A 15,526-nucleotide genomic window follows, 5' to 3' on the forward strand; every position below is an offset into this window, starting at 1 on the left:
AATTTTGTCCTCGTTGTTGACGCGACGCGATCCGCTATCGCTCGGCGGAAAGCACGCGGTTCGATTCGATTCAGGAAAACGGTAAATTTTCATAAAAACGCGACTCGTTTCGCCGACAGCGCTGAATCGGTGATCTATGCGCGTCGGTCAGAATGGAAAAAAGTTCGAGTCGGATACGAAACGGGAACCGTCATCGGGAAACTGCAATTCGGTCGATATAGCGCGTACTCCGACGCTTATACATTATGCAGCCAGATGAGTCTAAACTATTCCATCTGACGATTTACTCGTGGAAGAAGCATCGACGACGAAGCTTAATCCGGGTGAATCGCGACGTTGGAAAAGTCGAACGTTATCGCGTCGGGTGACGTTTAACGCAAAATCGAGCTACACTATTATGTAATTCGCTGAAAAGCGTCGTATAAACTGTCCATAAAGTTACTACGCCGCGTAACGTCGATTGTTTCGTTCATGTTGAATCGAACCGAAGTTAAACACGTCCAGCAGAAAAGCCAGTAAAACGGAATTAAATGCATTCGATATATGTGTGTAATTTGCAAGACGATTGTCCGCGCTGAAGCGGCGCCGGAAAGCGTTTCGAATCCGCGTCTCTACGATTCATTCGCGACTCGACCTCTTTTTCTCTCCGAATGGCGCATAATCCTCGCGTGTTTTCTTTTCCGGTGAAAACGACGCGTAATACTGGAAGGTGGAGCCGATACGAACATCGTGTGGCGTCCGCGCCTCGTTCTCGTTCATCGTCGATTTAATTAACGCAACGCTGAAACGCGCTCGTTTCAGAGCCGCCGGCAAACGAAATTCGAACCATCTACCAGAATTGGTAAGTTCGTAGCCAGGCTTCGCTCCGGCTAAAGACGTTGTCGTCCAGTTTTTCGATAATCTCCGAAAATTTGAGCAGATACCGTAGGAGTTTCAAGATCGCGTTCGCGTTTTAACGTCGTAACGACCAATTATTTAACTATCGGTACACATCGGTATTAGGTAACTGTACGGTTCTTTCGTTCGTGGCAAACTCGCTCTAAGCTCGTAACTTGCTCCTCTATCGGACTTTGGCATGAAATCTTTGTACGGATCGAACGTGAAAATATTTCAGGCGATCCATACTCGTCGGCCGAGAGGCGGAAGAGCGCGCGGTCGTGTGCAAACTCAGTCGAATGGCGTCAAAGGCGTGTCACGCGTATGCATCGTGCAAGATGCAACAGATACCGAATCAATGCGAAATAATTGGCGTGGCTGCATCGTGATCACGGTTACGTAGACAGCAGCATAAGAAATTTCGTCTGATATTCGCGTTATATAATCGTGATAATTAACGAATGGCAGGTATGCGACGACTCGCGCAATTAAAACGCCGTTTACTTGGCAAATCGTCCCAAAGAAACGATACGTCGTGCGTACCATTTCCTACCGTTTTCTATTGGGTTGGCAACTAAGTGATTGCGGATTTTATCATTAGGTGGTATTGACAATGATTTACAGGCTGCGTCTAGCAGAAGGATAAAAATTACCAGACGCGTTCTATTTAAATAGGACAGCCAGCAACATCGATTTCAACCTGTTCTCGGCGCAATACCGTCTTTATTAGCGCGAGTTACTCGATACCCGATAAAAAAATAAATACGCGATATTTTTATGGGAAACGCGTAGACGTCTGTTTCGGTTAAAGCGAATTCCAGCTTTATGAAATAATCATGGGAGGCAAGAGCGTGGGATCACGCCAACGCTCGGCCTCGAGCCAAACGAATTTGCATCGTTATTTCTCTTTCGGTCAATGGCAAAATTAGGCAACGGAAGACCGACGAGAATCGATTTATTCGCTGCTATATCGTCGCTGGTTTATCGGCTCGAGTTCGCGATCTGCCGTTCGAGTATACGTAGCGGATTTCGCGCGAGATTGTTAAACACGAATTCTAACAACGGGAGAAATCCGTATAAAGGGTGGGGTAGGAGTTCAATTTGGCTGTACGAAACGTACGTTCGAGCGTGGATTAGTTTCCATGGGGAATCACAGCGACATCGAAACAGAGAACGTTATTAGACATCTGTCGTAGACGAAGTGCCGTTAGTGGCCGAAAGAGAGCAGACGGAAGAAAAGAGACCAAGGGAGAGATAGAGAGAGAGAGAGAGAGAGAGAGAGAAAGAGATATTAGAGAGATCTCGGATGTAGCTGTAGAATGGTCGTGGTGTCATTTACATATAAATTGCCCACCTAAAATCATACTGGCGTTTAATTTTCCGCTTGCAAGCCGGCTATGCACCGCCATACTCTGTAGCGTCCTACCACTTTGGTGCTTTTAAATTGCCGTAACGTATTATCTCTCTGGTTTGATCGCGCTTAAATCACACTCGCCATCAGCATATTCGTCTGGTCGGTACGCAAGCACGCACAAGTAGTATATACGTAAAGACGAGTTTAAATTTTGATAAGATAAGAAACGTTAATATACGCTGAATTCCCAAGATTAAGTAAGATTAAATCGCAGAGAATAGGGAGAGAACGGGAAGTCGTAATTTCACCAAGCGATCCCCTTACTTTTTTTTGTTACCTTCACCCTTCGAACTCGTTACATCGTCCCCTGTCCGTGGGTTCTATTTACACAAACGGAGACTTCGAGTACCCTGGAATCTTCGAGCGCCGCTTATCGTACGTTAAAAAGCGAGTAAAGCCGAATTTACGCCGTTTCACCGTCCATGATTCATCGAGAAACGTGGCATTCGTTCTCGTCCGATGCTTCGAAGCGAACTGTGCGTAGACTCGGCTTTACTCGCTGCTTCGCTAAACTACCGGCCGTAAGGTCGACCAGACTGCTCGTTCGAATCTTTATTCGTATGGGACCGCGAAGTAATAAACGACGTGGCAAAGCGACGTACAAGTAACGCAAACTCGTGTGGAAGAGGGCTATCGTACGGTCGCGTTCCAAATCTATTTTCATTGCGATACGATCGATACGCCGTGCGACAGCGATTGGGTTTCAGGGGGAAGCGTTGTCGAACGGGAAAGAGTGCGAGCGGGAAATTAATCGATAACGAAGGGAAGCGTTCCGTGAAAGAAAAATGAACTCGAGAAGTAAATAGAAGAAATAAAAAAAGAAAAAAAAGAGAGGAAAATTGAGAAAAGGAAAGAAGAAATAGGCGAAAAGTAAGAAAACTGACGGATCGAAGGGAGCCGCCGCGCCGTAAAATTACACGTAACAACGCGGCAGACGACAATGTCTCGACGAATCCTCGCAGACTACGGCGGAATAATCAAGCTTGGCCTTGCGCGTTCGTGGAAATTGCAGAAATGCCTCTAGCTGTGCTTGTATATTTCATATTTTACGATGTGTACGCAGGTCCATCGTGAGAGCAAATAGAAAGGAGGGAAGAGGGCGAGGGGGCTAGACGGTGAAGGAGATGCAAGAGGAAAAGCTGAAACTTCCTGCGGTGCGTTCTACCGGAGGGCAAACCCGGTACGGTGCATTAACCGGGCATTTACGTGTAGGTAAGCCATGTAGCGTGCAAATGCATGCCGACAGATCGTTGTAGTCACGGTCGTTTTTGCACTTCGCGTTACCCATCGTACCTCGGCGCTAATTTTTTCATTGAAATCGGCCGAACCGATGACAGCAAAAAGGTCACGCTGGTAAAGCATTAATGACACGTTTCACCGGTAGATCATCAACGTGACGTTATTTTTAACTTTATCGTTTCACCGGAAGGTTAATTCCCGTCCTTCCGGATATACGAATACGCATTCCTGATATTGGCGACGAAACGTGTGGCCTCGATTCTATTATCTTTTCGAGTTGTACGTACACGTGAAAACAGTATATATACATATACACACGTATCACGTACACGATATACGTATAATATAGAAAATTGATATCGCCAAGCGTAAGCTTTATTTTTAATGTGGCTCATTCGGTTTATTGCTTGACCCAATTAATTCCGGCAGTCGGAATTTATCGACAAAACGTCAGTCGTGCAATTTGAAATCTCATTTCAGATTTATAACGTTACCGAACCAACATTTACAACTAAATATCCGAGAATCCAGAGACATAATACCACGCACGAGGCTGCAATCGTTCGATCACCGTTGCTGAACAAATCGTTCGACCGTCGGTGAGAGACGCGAGGCAAAAGCGGTGCAACCGGCTGCTATTCACGCCAACCCGTATCGCGATATCTTTGAAGCCGCCGTTACTCTCCTCGTCGCGATAATGACGATAGCATCGTGATAATTTTGTCGCGAGACATCGCTAACGATGCTGTCTCTCTCTTCCGCAAGGAAGAGAACCCGACGAAAAGAGATCGATAACGGTAAAACGCAAAGATAATAAAGAAACGGTACGAAACGAAAAGAAAAGCATAGGAACGAAATTTATCGAGATTCTCGCCTTGTGGCGAGCGTTGTCAAAATTGAATTTTCCTACGTTAGAGAAAGGAGAAGGAGAAAACTGAGAATCGGAAGAGGGAAAAAGGCGAAAGGAAGGCCACGGATACAGCGGCTGTTCCATCGTTATTTATGTCCTCGACGTACAACGCGGCACAGGCGTTCTCGATATACAATAGAAATTTGTTCGGGCAGACGTGTCGAGCAACCGGAATAAGATAGAAAAAAGAAAAAGGAAAGCAAAAATAAAGAAGACGGGGATAGAGAAGGTTCGAACACCGCACCGCGGCGAAACGTTTTCGAATTCGACGGAGTATTCCAGGAGCGCGAAAAGTGATTTGGAGGAGGTGTTCCTGCGGAACGAGTCAAAGGAAAGAAAAGCTAGGAAAAGGAAACACCGGGGTTAGATTGATTGCCCCTTTCACCCTCGCCTGCTTCAAGGCCGGACTATAGATACATTCACCGAGTAGACAGTGCGCCATTTCTGACCCGATATCGGATCCCATGTTCGCTACCGATTTCGACTTGCGTTTTCCGCGATCCCCATATTATTCTTCCTTCGTCTGTCAGTCGGACACGAGAAATGGAAGAACAACGCGTTCGATTCCTATATTCCTCTTTCCTCGCATCTCTTTTGTATTCGTAGAATTACGTTCGAGTCTACCATTAATGCCGATCGACGTAATTACCTTTCGAAGTAAACTACGAATGCGCAGGCTAATTCGATGCGTTCGTCTCGATAGTCGATGAACCGATTAACTGAATTATCGGCAGCCCATTAACCGAGAACCGTCCGACTTTCCCTAATGCACTTACATTGAAAACGTGCTTTACATTCGAAACCTGTGTGAATTCCTTTCGCGCGATTCCCATAAATTTATTCGGCTACGCCTCCACCATCCCACGCCACGTTGAAGATTACCATCGGGAATGGAATTACGTGCAGCTACCGAAAGAGCTTTTCACCAACGGATGCAAATATGAATAAGAGCGCGACGTCTGAGTCTTTTTCGACTTTTTCCTCGGCTGTTCCGGCTCGTGCAACCGTGGACGGTACGCTGACAACGGTAACACGTGGTAGTTTATAACTAAAAATTATCGCGATATACTTACACGGTAAGCTACTTATGTATCTACCTCGATGGCCGTACTCCACGAGAAGTTCCTTGTATTCAGAAATTTGACGACCCGCGTCGTTTCGTTTCTCCTTTCTTAGGTCATTTCGCGTGGAAATAAGATGGGAAATCGAACGCTGGAAATGCGGCATGCGACTTACGACCGGCTTTGTCCCTTCTCGAGTACCTCTATATGTCGGTTTTCAGTCCTTTTTCGATCCCATTGAAAGGTGGAGGATGGTCGGCAAACGTCAAATTTATAACTCTTCAAAAACCTAAAATTCTGATAAGACATCGTTCTACAGATCCTAAGATACCGTGCAAGTGCCATAACTTATGGCAAATGTGATGGGAAAGTTGTAAACAACGTAGACGAGATTCACGATACCCCGAAAAACGAATTGAAACTTTCCGGCTTCGAACGATCGTAACTTCGAAATGAATACGCGAAATTGCAAATATTCGAACGCTATTTTTTAAAGGAGAGTCGATATTTTCGTAGCCTGTTAAAACATACTGCCTAAATTATTTATTAGTAAAAATGAAACTCCACGAATTAAGGTAAAATATCGCCATACGAGTATTCGTTTATTATTAGGTATACTATAAGTTACTTTTAAATACGACGATACAATATGAATATATATATTGTTACGATAATTCCTCGTATTCGATACATTCCACTTCGTTTCAGATGTAACAATATATATTTATGCATGTTGCAACAATAATTCTTCCTACCATGCATTTCATATATAAATTCGATACATTTTATATATATATATATTCTTACGATAATTCTTCGTATTCGATACATTCCATTTCGTTTCAGAAGTATATATTATACGATACAGTATATTCCGTCTTTCTTTTCTTCGGAGAATAGCTTTTCGATAAAATCTATTTGTGACCTTGACGTGTCGTACAATAGCACAATTTCCTTCAATTTCTTTCCTGTCCTTATTGCGTGCACGTTGTTGCAACAATGGCAAACAAGGAATTAATAAACAGTCGAAGAATCCTTACACTCTTCTGAACTTCTGCGTCTCCTTGGCGTTATCCTGCCTGGATTGTGTCTGGATTATCTGGTCACCCGCTACTAAGAAATTTTGTAATCTCGTCAACAAGGAGTTCAACATCGTATTTCTTGAGAACTCTTGACTACGAAACTCATTGTCCTCTTGCAAACCATCATCACGATTACGTCCCAATTACGAATACTTTTAACATAAAAGCTTTCCAGCAGCTTACAACTATTAGCTAACTTTTCCTACTTCGCAATACTATAAATAATAAAATCAATAGCCCTCGTTTGTTAGGCTTGATCAACTTCAACTTGCCCTGCCGCTCTATCGGACACGTGTCCTTATTTTATGTACCGGCCTCTAAATCCAGATTCGATCGTACCGATACGATTGTTAGAATATGCAGTACCGCGAATGAGTAGACTTATTCGTCGATTTCCTATCGCTACAATAAAACGTAAGAAGATCTCATGGAACATGTTTCAAACTTACGTATACGTTGCTGAATTATTAATCACACGTATATGCGTACACTTGCCTAAATTTTGCATAACAGTACTCGGTATTATTCACGTCTCAACGCCGATGTATTTTGTATCGTGCATTATTTTACACGCAAAGGGCCCAGGTCCGTAAATAGAATTAAATTTAAATCATCGTTAACGTACGATGAATTATTAGAATTTCAGGTGCCCGAAGAGCTGTAAATTCGCTACTTTCTCGCCGTCCTTCTTCGCTTCTACGCGTAGATATTTTAATCTATCTGGTTCGCGCTTCTGTTTCGATAACGAAAGTTGTAACGGAACGTTTCCTTGCAGGAAATTCGCGTTTTAATTGCGTTCGCTCGATCGTCCTACCTATTTAAGAGCGTACGTTCAAACCATTGTTGCTATGCTCGTAATGTTTAACTCAAAGTTTGTACATCCCATTTTCGTAATAGCCGGCTGGCCGTAAAATTAGCGATCGATATTGGTCGGGTACAAACGTAATGGAACCGATATAAACTTGCATATAAACTCTTTACGAATCATCGAATCTATTCGTAACAGGATAATTAGATGAACGGAGTAACTCGCGTGAGGCGTCTGAACAAGAATTTTGAAACGCGACGGTACGTGTTCTCGTTGAGCGGCAAGCAATGATTCGTTAGCTTTCAATGGGAGTCATTTCGTGAGTGTCGGACGCTCTTGTTTCAGAGAGGATTAACACGGTGCCATGCTGCACCGAAACGCTTTGAAATTCCACAGTTAAGCCAAGCTACGCTGTTTTCTCCTTTCCGCCGTTACGTGTAACTTCATCTGGGACTATTTTAAAGGGGAAGATGGTGTTCTCCCGACCGAGAAAGTAACTTTTTTTTAACGAATAGTTTCATTGGATTCTTCCGGCCGAGAGTTTTCACTCACCTTGTCACACTTGAGATTTCCTTCCCTCGGACACCCGGTACCTTTATGAAGCACTTGGATTTCCCACGGGAACCGATATACCGACTACATCGTTACTCGCGCTTTTCGAATTACCTACTTTCCGGTATACATGGGAAACTTTCGCACGTCGTTAAATCGGCGACAACTTATTTATTAAAAATACGATACGGCGGAGAAAAACAACGGAGAAAAGAAGGAAAATTAATTTCTGCGAGAAGCTGCTTTTGACGGAGAGAGAGAGAGAGAGAGAGAAAGAAAAAGAAAGAAAAGAAACGGTAGATTCAGTGGCTAACGGCGCTAATTGAACTTCTCGTGTTACGGTGAAGTTTCAGTGGCGCGCCGGTTAGAACAGAAGACAAATTTTTAATAAAATTAACAGTTGTAAAGAAAGTATTTCGTTAGAAGGAGATGAATTAATCCGTGCCCTGTGACATTCTCGAGACTTGTGCGACGAGTAGCGGAAACTTTCGAAATTCGCTTAAGCCTGGAACGATTTTTTAATAGAAAGCTTCGTTTCATTTAGCCCGGTACGGATACAAACTTTATTTTTCATCGATATTTCTTCTTTCTTTTCTCTCTTCCTTCGTCTCTTTCTCCTCCATTCTTCGTCCTTTCACCTTTCTACTACTCTTTCCTTCTTCCCCTCTTTTTTATTGCCTTCGTTAACAATTTTCCTCCGTCTATTCCTTTTTCCTCCTCATTCTATCCGGTTTTTTCTTTCCCTTTTTGTTTAATCGAGAACGCGATAGAACTTTCATCACAAGTACGCCAGCGGAGGTAACGATATTCACTGGTGCGATTTCTATTTCGCTGCGTCGAAGTGGAACCGTCTTTTCTTCCCCTTTTGTGTCCCTTCTTCGGAGTCTCTGATAAAAGGGGTCGTCGCCGTGGAACCCGGGACAATCTATTCGTTTTATCGGTGCAAATATGCTGGAGGTCCGCAAGCGGAGCTAACAGTTGCCGCGTACTCTCCTCCCTCGAGGATTACTAGCTCCGGCAGCAACAGGAAAAACGCCAATCCGACTATATGAGTATACATTCTGCATGCGCTCATCGGCAAATGTACTACCAGCTCTTTTTTAATACGTCCAAGTATTTCTTCGTGCTACGATGAAACGCTCTCCGGACGAGTCTCTTGAAATTCGAAATGCTACACGAATCCGGATCTACGATCTTTTAACGACACAGCTTCCGTTACCTTTCCCATCGTTGGCCAATGACTCGAGAAATTAGCGCGATATTTTATCTTCGGACATTTTTCGAAGAATCGGTTTCGAAGAGTCCAGGCCCATTGGAAAGAAAAGACATAAATATGAATGCGATCTGAATCGATTTGTTTCGGAGTCCTGTTGAAACGTGGGAACAGGACGAAGTGCCAAAACTACTATCGGCTGCAGAAATTCGAAACATTCCGGAAGTTGGTAAAAACGCCAAGACATTTCGTCGACTTTCACATATTTGTCGAGAACTCGAAACTGGAAAAGGACGCCGATCTCGGGTAGATACGACACCTCAACCGTGTTTAGCCTTGCGATACTAACGAGTTGCAAAGATTCTACGATGCAACGAAGAATGTTGACTCGATGGAAAGGAAACAAAAAATGTGAGAGAGATCCGTGGCTTCTCACTGCAAACGAGGAATTCTCCCTCTGTGTGTGTGTGTGTGTGTGTGTGCCTGTCTCTACTCCGCGTGCAAATTGGAGCATCGAGTCCAAAATTGGATCGAATCGCATTTGTTCCCCTTACCTAGGTGAATCGAATACCTAAGTGATTCGAACAGAGAGAAAAAACGGAAATCTTGGATCATTAGTTCGCTATTTATGTTATAGATGACTGAATGATCGCTGTAATTTATCCTTGTTATTATTACTATCATACGGACTGAGCCTGATAATAAATACAAAGGAATACAATAGCGAATACGATAGAGGAAGAAAGAAAAAATAAAAAAGATAAAGTAAGAGAAAGGAAATATTCTTCGAACACAGAGTACGCGTCATTGTTATTATATAGAATTAAGTTGTAATGAAATGACTATTTTATCTTTTAATCTTATTACTGCAATTTACTGCAATTACAAACCAGATAATCGATGTGTAGCGTAATTGCGGTTTAACTAACGAAGCATAGACATGTTCGTACGTTTGATAATTCCCGAGACGTATGCTTAACGAACCCAATAGCAGGATTTGTCGGCCATACTTGCAGCAATTTTTTATATTATTGTATATTAAATCATTGGAAAATTCGCTAGTTATATCGGCGATTGGTGACTTAACGCTCAGTCTGTTAACGTTTTTCAGGAGATACCACGAAGTGGATCGGATTTTAATTCGACTGAAAATTATATCTCTGTATATAATTTCTGCTTAAAGTGTAGACTTTTTGACAAGACTTGGGTATCTGTCGCGGAATTCTATGTAGATGGGACTCGACTCACCTACCTAAAGTAAACTTGGCGGACTTGATTTCTTCGTAAGTAGGGAAAGCAACTGGGACTCGACTCACATAGAGAAGATAAGCAGACGATCTCGGCGCTCGATCTACCCCGCCGTCCTTTCGAGGGAAGCCAAGGGAAATGTAATACGTTTGTAATTTCTGAAAGAGAAACCAGCCCTGAATTTTCGTCGAGCTGGAAGTCACTTGAAATAACATACGCTTGAAACGCGTCGCTCGTTTTTCTGGAATCGCCGTTTAACTTTACCGTCATGACACAGATTGCTGCTCCGTTATGATTAACGGCGGCGATGCGATTTCTCGATTAAACTCCTAATCGAGAGCAGGTTTAATTCTCCTGATATTCAAACCAGCGATTCTCCAGCTGTCTGATAATTATATCGAGGGAAGAAACTAAGACGAGACGATCCTCAACTCGGTTATTCCAGTTGGAGAATCGACGAATTAATTTTAGCAAATTGAATCGATATCTTGGATGCACGAGAATTCTTATTACATTCGATCGAATAACTTTCTCGAGGCTGGCGATCCTTGAAAACACGTTGCCAACGTAAAATCGCGGTTCCCGATATTCCCCGTTTGACGGAAAGAATATTAATCGCGTCCTGAGAAACCATACGCGAGAAGAAAGATTCTTGAATTTGGTATCTGACGTTTGACAAAGACACCTGGCATTTAAACCGAGGGGAACGATTTAATTACCGGCTTCCGTTTTTACGTTGACTTTGATATCTCGAGCCGCAAAATTATCTAAAATAGGGCAGTTTATTAAATTGTTTCGGAAACTTTCCACGTTATGCGGCTCAAGAGGATTTAAGCAAACAAATAAAAGATGGAAAAAAGGAGAGAAGGAAAAAAACAGAACCAAAGGGAAAGGAACGCAGCATCTCAAGCTAGCTCTTCTACGAGTGTTGCGAAATTTACGGAACCTCTTTTATCATTTGGTCTGTTTCTCGGCAAAGTTTCGCCCTTTTCCCTTCCTCTCATTGATTGTAATGTACCACGTGAAAGAGGCGAACGTCTCGCCTAAAAAGGTAAGTTCTTATCGTGGCATTGTTGCTCTTTCGTTCTTGTTTCGTAAAAGACCAAACGTCCGCCTACCAAATTGAATTAGTTCTTTGCGTCTCGTGGATCTGACTGGTATGCCGCCAGGTCTGGTTGGACCTCGCCATCGCTTCTCGCCGTCTCCTTCGGTAATACAATTCCTTGCTTATGCTCCACGCGACCATCTATCTTGACACCCTATTCTATTCTCTTGCTTGCTGCTTCGCTCTCGTTTAACCAAATAAAAACCGCCCAGACTAGATTCCTTCCCTCGTATCTCTATACGGCATAAAATCTACCTGAATGTTCACGGTAATCAAGCTGCTGATCAAAGCTACTTTATTCTGCTCGATTTTACCGACCGTGAACACGCGAGAAACGTTTGAACGTTTCTTCTTCCTCTGTCCTTTCGTTTCTATCCGTTTCTACCTTGAAACGGATATTCCTTCAAAAATGTCAAACGCTAATAATACTCGACGGCATGAGACACGCGCTGCCTAACGCTGTTGCTATTGTGCCATTGGCAACGAAACTAATTCCAAGTGTCTCGTTACGCTGTGTGCTAATTGTGAATACAACACCGGTCGCTTCTAATTAGTCGATCTTCCTAAGAAACACCACTGACGGCACACCGCGGAAACACATGAACAGAACACGCTAACAGAAAACATCTCGCACGGAGACTCTTTTACCGTGGCTGTAGTAGTACACGTAGTAACTGGCAACACAGAAGTCGTTAAAAACTCTGTCTGACAGCAAGCTTTTTCACCATTCCCACTATTAGCCTTTGTGAACACGCGGATACACGCGTAAAGCAATCGTCGCATCGATCAAATATGGTAAACCTCTGGCTGTTTCATTTTATAGGAATAAATCGTTTCAGAAAATACGTGTACCCTTGTTTATAACGTTATATTCTCTTTTTAGTTGCGAAGAATATTATAAAATATCGAGGGATATACAACGATCGTTCACATCGGCTATATTAATATCCTTATCTTTTGTACGAATTCAGTATTAACCGTGCAACAAATTGAATTAAATTAATAACCGTCGCTCGGATACGTAAAAATAACACACTAGATGAATTTCCGCGTCTCGGCATAAAGAGAAACGAGATTTTCACGTATTCCGGCCAATTTATCGTTATAGAGATTATCGTTTAAAGGAATATCGATAGCGTAAAAAAAAAAAAAAAAAAGGAGAAAAGAAAGGAAGAAAACCATAAAATAATATAGATATTATTGAAAGCATTATAAGGAATTTATACTTTTGCCAGGAAAATGTACTATTCGAACGATTCATCGTGGAGACGATGTAGTAGAGGTAAAAGTCGGAATAAACTGAAAGCTACGAGCGCGACGCGGCGTATAGTTCGTTAACACAAGCGTACTCGTGTAATTTCACTTTAATCCCTCAAACTCTCAATCGCCGATGAATACTAAATACACTCAATTAAAACTCCTCCCTAGAACTTTCGAAATTGACTAAAAGTGACTCACCTTCAACGTCGTCGCTTGGCGTGTTTCCGGAATTAAAGAGGTCATCTGAAACAGAAGTTCATCAACATCAGCCCAGAAAGCGGTTGCACATATCTACGTGTGCTTACACACAATGGCGCGGCTCACGCCCGACACAGATCAATTCAATCGCTATTTTCTCCGCCTCGTAAGCTGTTTTATTAAATTACGTAACGAAGCGGCACGCAAATAAATAAGAAGATTAAACTACCGAACGATACTTTTTCATCGATTAATCTTTCGAACGATCGAATTATTTGTCCATTTCAATAGATAAACCAAATCGAAGGATCTTGCTCGTTTACATCGCTATATTAGAAACGCCGTGTCCTCTTCTTCTTTGCAAAATGAAAGAAAACACTGAAAGCAATAATAACTTTTTGCTAACGTTGAAACCTACTACACAACGAATATTCATGTTCGTACGACGTATCAATGGTAGTGTTACAATGATACTAACGTACACGGCTACATTATCTGTTTACTTGTACTTGAGCAACTCGATATTTCACCTATGAGGGGACATTTATTATGTAAATACTCGAACGGATTAGCGAAAGACTAATATGGCAAGTTTCCGCACATCGACACGGATCCTGAACAAACGTAAAGTTATCCGGAAGTATCGACCACGAAATCCTCTGGTTAATCTTCCACGGACAAGCATCGTGGTATTTGCTATTAATATTTGTAGACACGTAACAGCACTTTACTCTCATCGATCATCCGTTCGATGTGTTGGAAAATTTGGATATTTTCAACATTTACCCTATGCAGTTTGAAATGTTGCTATCTATCGAAAGGTAACGGCGATCGAACGATGCCGATCGACGATTCTATGGAGTTTCGTTAGTTTTTAACACGCGCGACCTATTGTATTTTATAACAACGCGCGTTTCACAAAATAGCAGATACGCGCATCGGTTCTATCCTTGTTACCTTTCACAACATCGATGGCTGACTTTTCACCAAACAGATTCATCCTTGCTTCAGTGATATTCTATTCCAAGATATCCTTTGTACACAGTTTGAAGTTGTGGCAAACTCGTAGCTGACCACGTCTTCGAAAGGGATTAAATTGAATTTCGCGATCAATAAACCGTTCGTGTAATGACCCAATTATGAAGTTATAGCTCGCCCAAGTGCACGAAAGAAAGTACCTCTTTCATAAATTTTTCCATAATCTTACATTCCATTCGCGCTAATCTTTCTCTTACGATCGACAGAAAACACGGCTATCATCTACAAACGTAAATGATTTCGAAAAGGAAAGAAAGAAAGTATTATTAACCTCACGCGATAACGCGACTAACTAATTCAAGTAACGGCAAATATTTCAGCTGCGAGCGTACAAAGCTGTAAACGAAACTCTACCGAACAATCGTTGAGGCGATCCATCTATCGGTTAGTTTCACAGTTGATTTCCATAGAGAAACGTAGCAGCAACTGAATTCTAACGTACGGTAGGAAATGAAACCAAAGCAATACACTAATATAAACTGAAACTAAGCTTGTTATAACGTTGATTTAAAGGCTGTCACACGGTTAACGACACAGCACGTGCAGCACGGTGTACGGTTTCTCATTGAGAACTTCTCAACGTCGATGTATTCTATATTTTTTAAATTTAATTATATACCATATATCTTACTGTCTTTTCTTTACTCTAACAGAAAATCTAATTACGTTGTATTACGAACAAGGAAGATTTAATAACGTAGATTATTCTAACTACAATGTTATCTTGGAGATAAGGATAATTGCAACGTCGTTCTTTCGTAATATTTTCTTTTCTCCGAAATATGCTTACCAAAATAGAATATAAATACAAATTAATAGCGTCATCGTTGATAGAAAAGAAGAAGAACTACTCGTTTATAGAAAAAAAAAAGAGGAGGCTGATACTATAATAAAAGGAGAGGAAAAAAAAAGAAGGAAAAGCCAGTTAGCTGGAAATTTATAAACTCGCAATAGACCGAGTAAAAACGCTTGCTATTCCCATTATTCGTGGAAAACATATAGTATGTAAGAAAAGCGCAACGATTCCGAAGTTGAAAGTTATCGTCGTGAAACAAACCGAGGCAAAAGTTTCGCCGTTCGCTTCTTTGTACCTTTCTTTGATGTATTTCGACTTGTACTTGGACTTGGATTTCAACTTGGATTTCGACTTAGACCTGGACTTGGTGCTGGACATGGACTTGGACTTGGACTTGGTCTTCGAAATTTTAGTCGTGTACTTAACCTCGACAAAAGAACAATCCGTCTGGTTTCCACCTTCAAAGTACGTACACGATTAAACTTTGCCCGACGAATCGAATTTAACTTTCTGCACCGTTGCAGGTAACTACTTTTGTTACTCGCTAACAACTTCGTTACACGTTCAACGCCAAAGTGTGCTGGAATAGATGTGCTGAAAGTTTGCCTCAATGAAAAGACGAGTTAACTATCGATTCTATATATGCAACGATTCGAGAGACTCTCTAGCCGTAATTACCGCAAACTTATTTCATTCGAGTAAGTATTGGTAATGATGCAAAGTAGA

At 42.0% G+C, this 15,526-nt stretch overlaps 1 protein-coding gene across 3 annotated transcripts in view; it reads right to left on the minus strand.

The window, feature by feature from the left end:
- The window catches only part of LOC100645818 (cysteine-rich motor neuron 1 protein), a 155,103-nt gene that overhangs the window by 116,612 nt on the left and 22,965 nt on the right, over window positions 1-15,526 (minus strand). For all 3 annotated transcript variants that reach the window (XM_012307941.3, XM_012307948.3, XM_048408039.1), the window contains one exon: window positions 12,967-13,011. In XM_012307941.3, the coding sequence (XP_012163331.1) occupies window positions 12,967-13,011 (45 nt within the window). The remainder of the gene's footprint in view (window positions 1-12,966; window positions 13,012-15,526) is intronic.

This window comes from Bombus terrestris, chromosome 1 (assembly GCF_910591885.1).
Source record: "Bombus terrestris chromosome 1, iyBomTerr1.2, whole genome shotgun sequence".
NCBI lineage: Eukaryota > Metazoa > Arthropoda > Insecta > Hymenoptera > Apidae > Bombus > Bombus terrestris.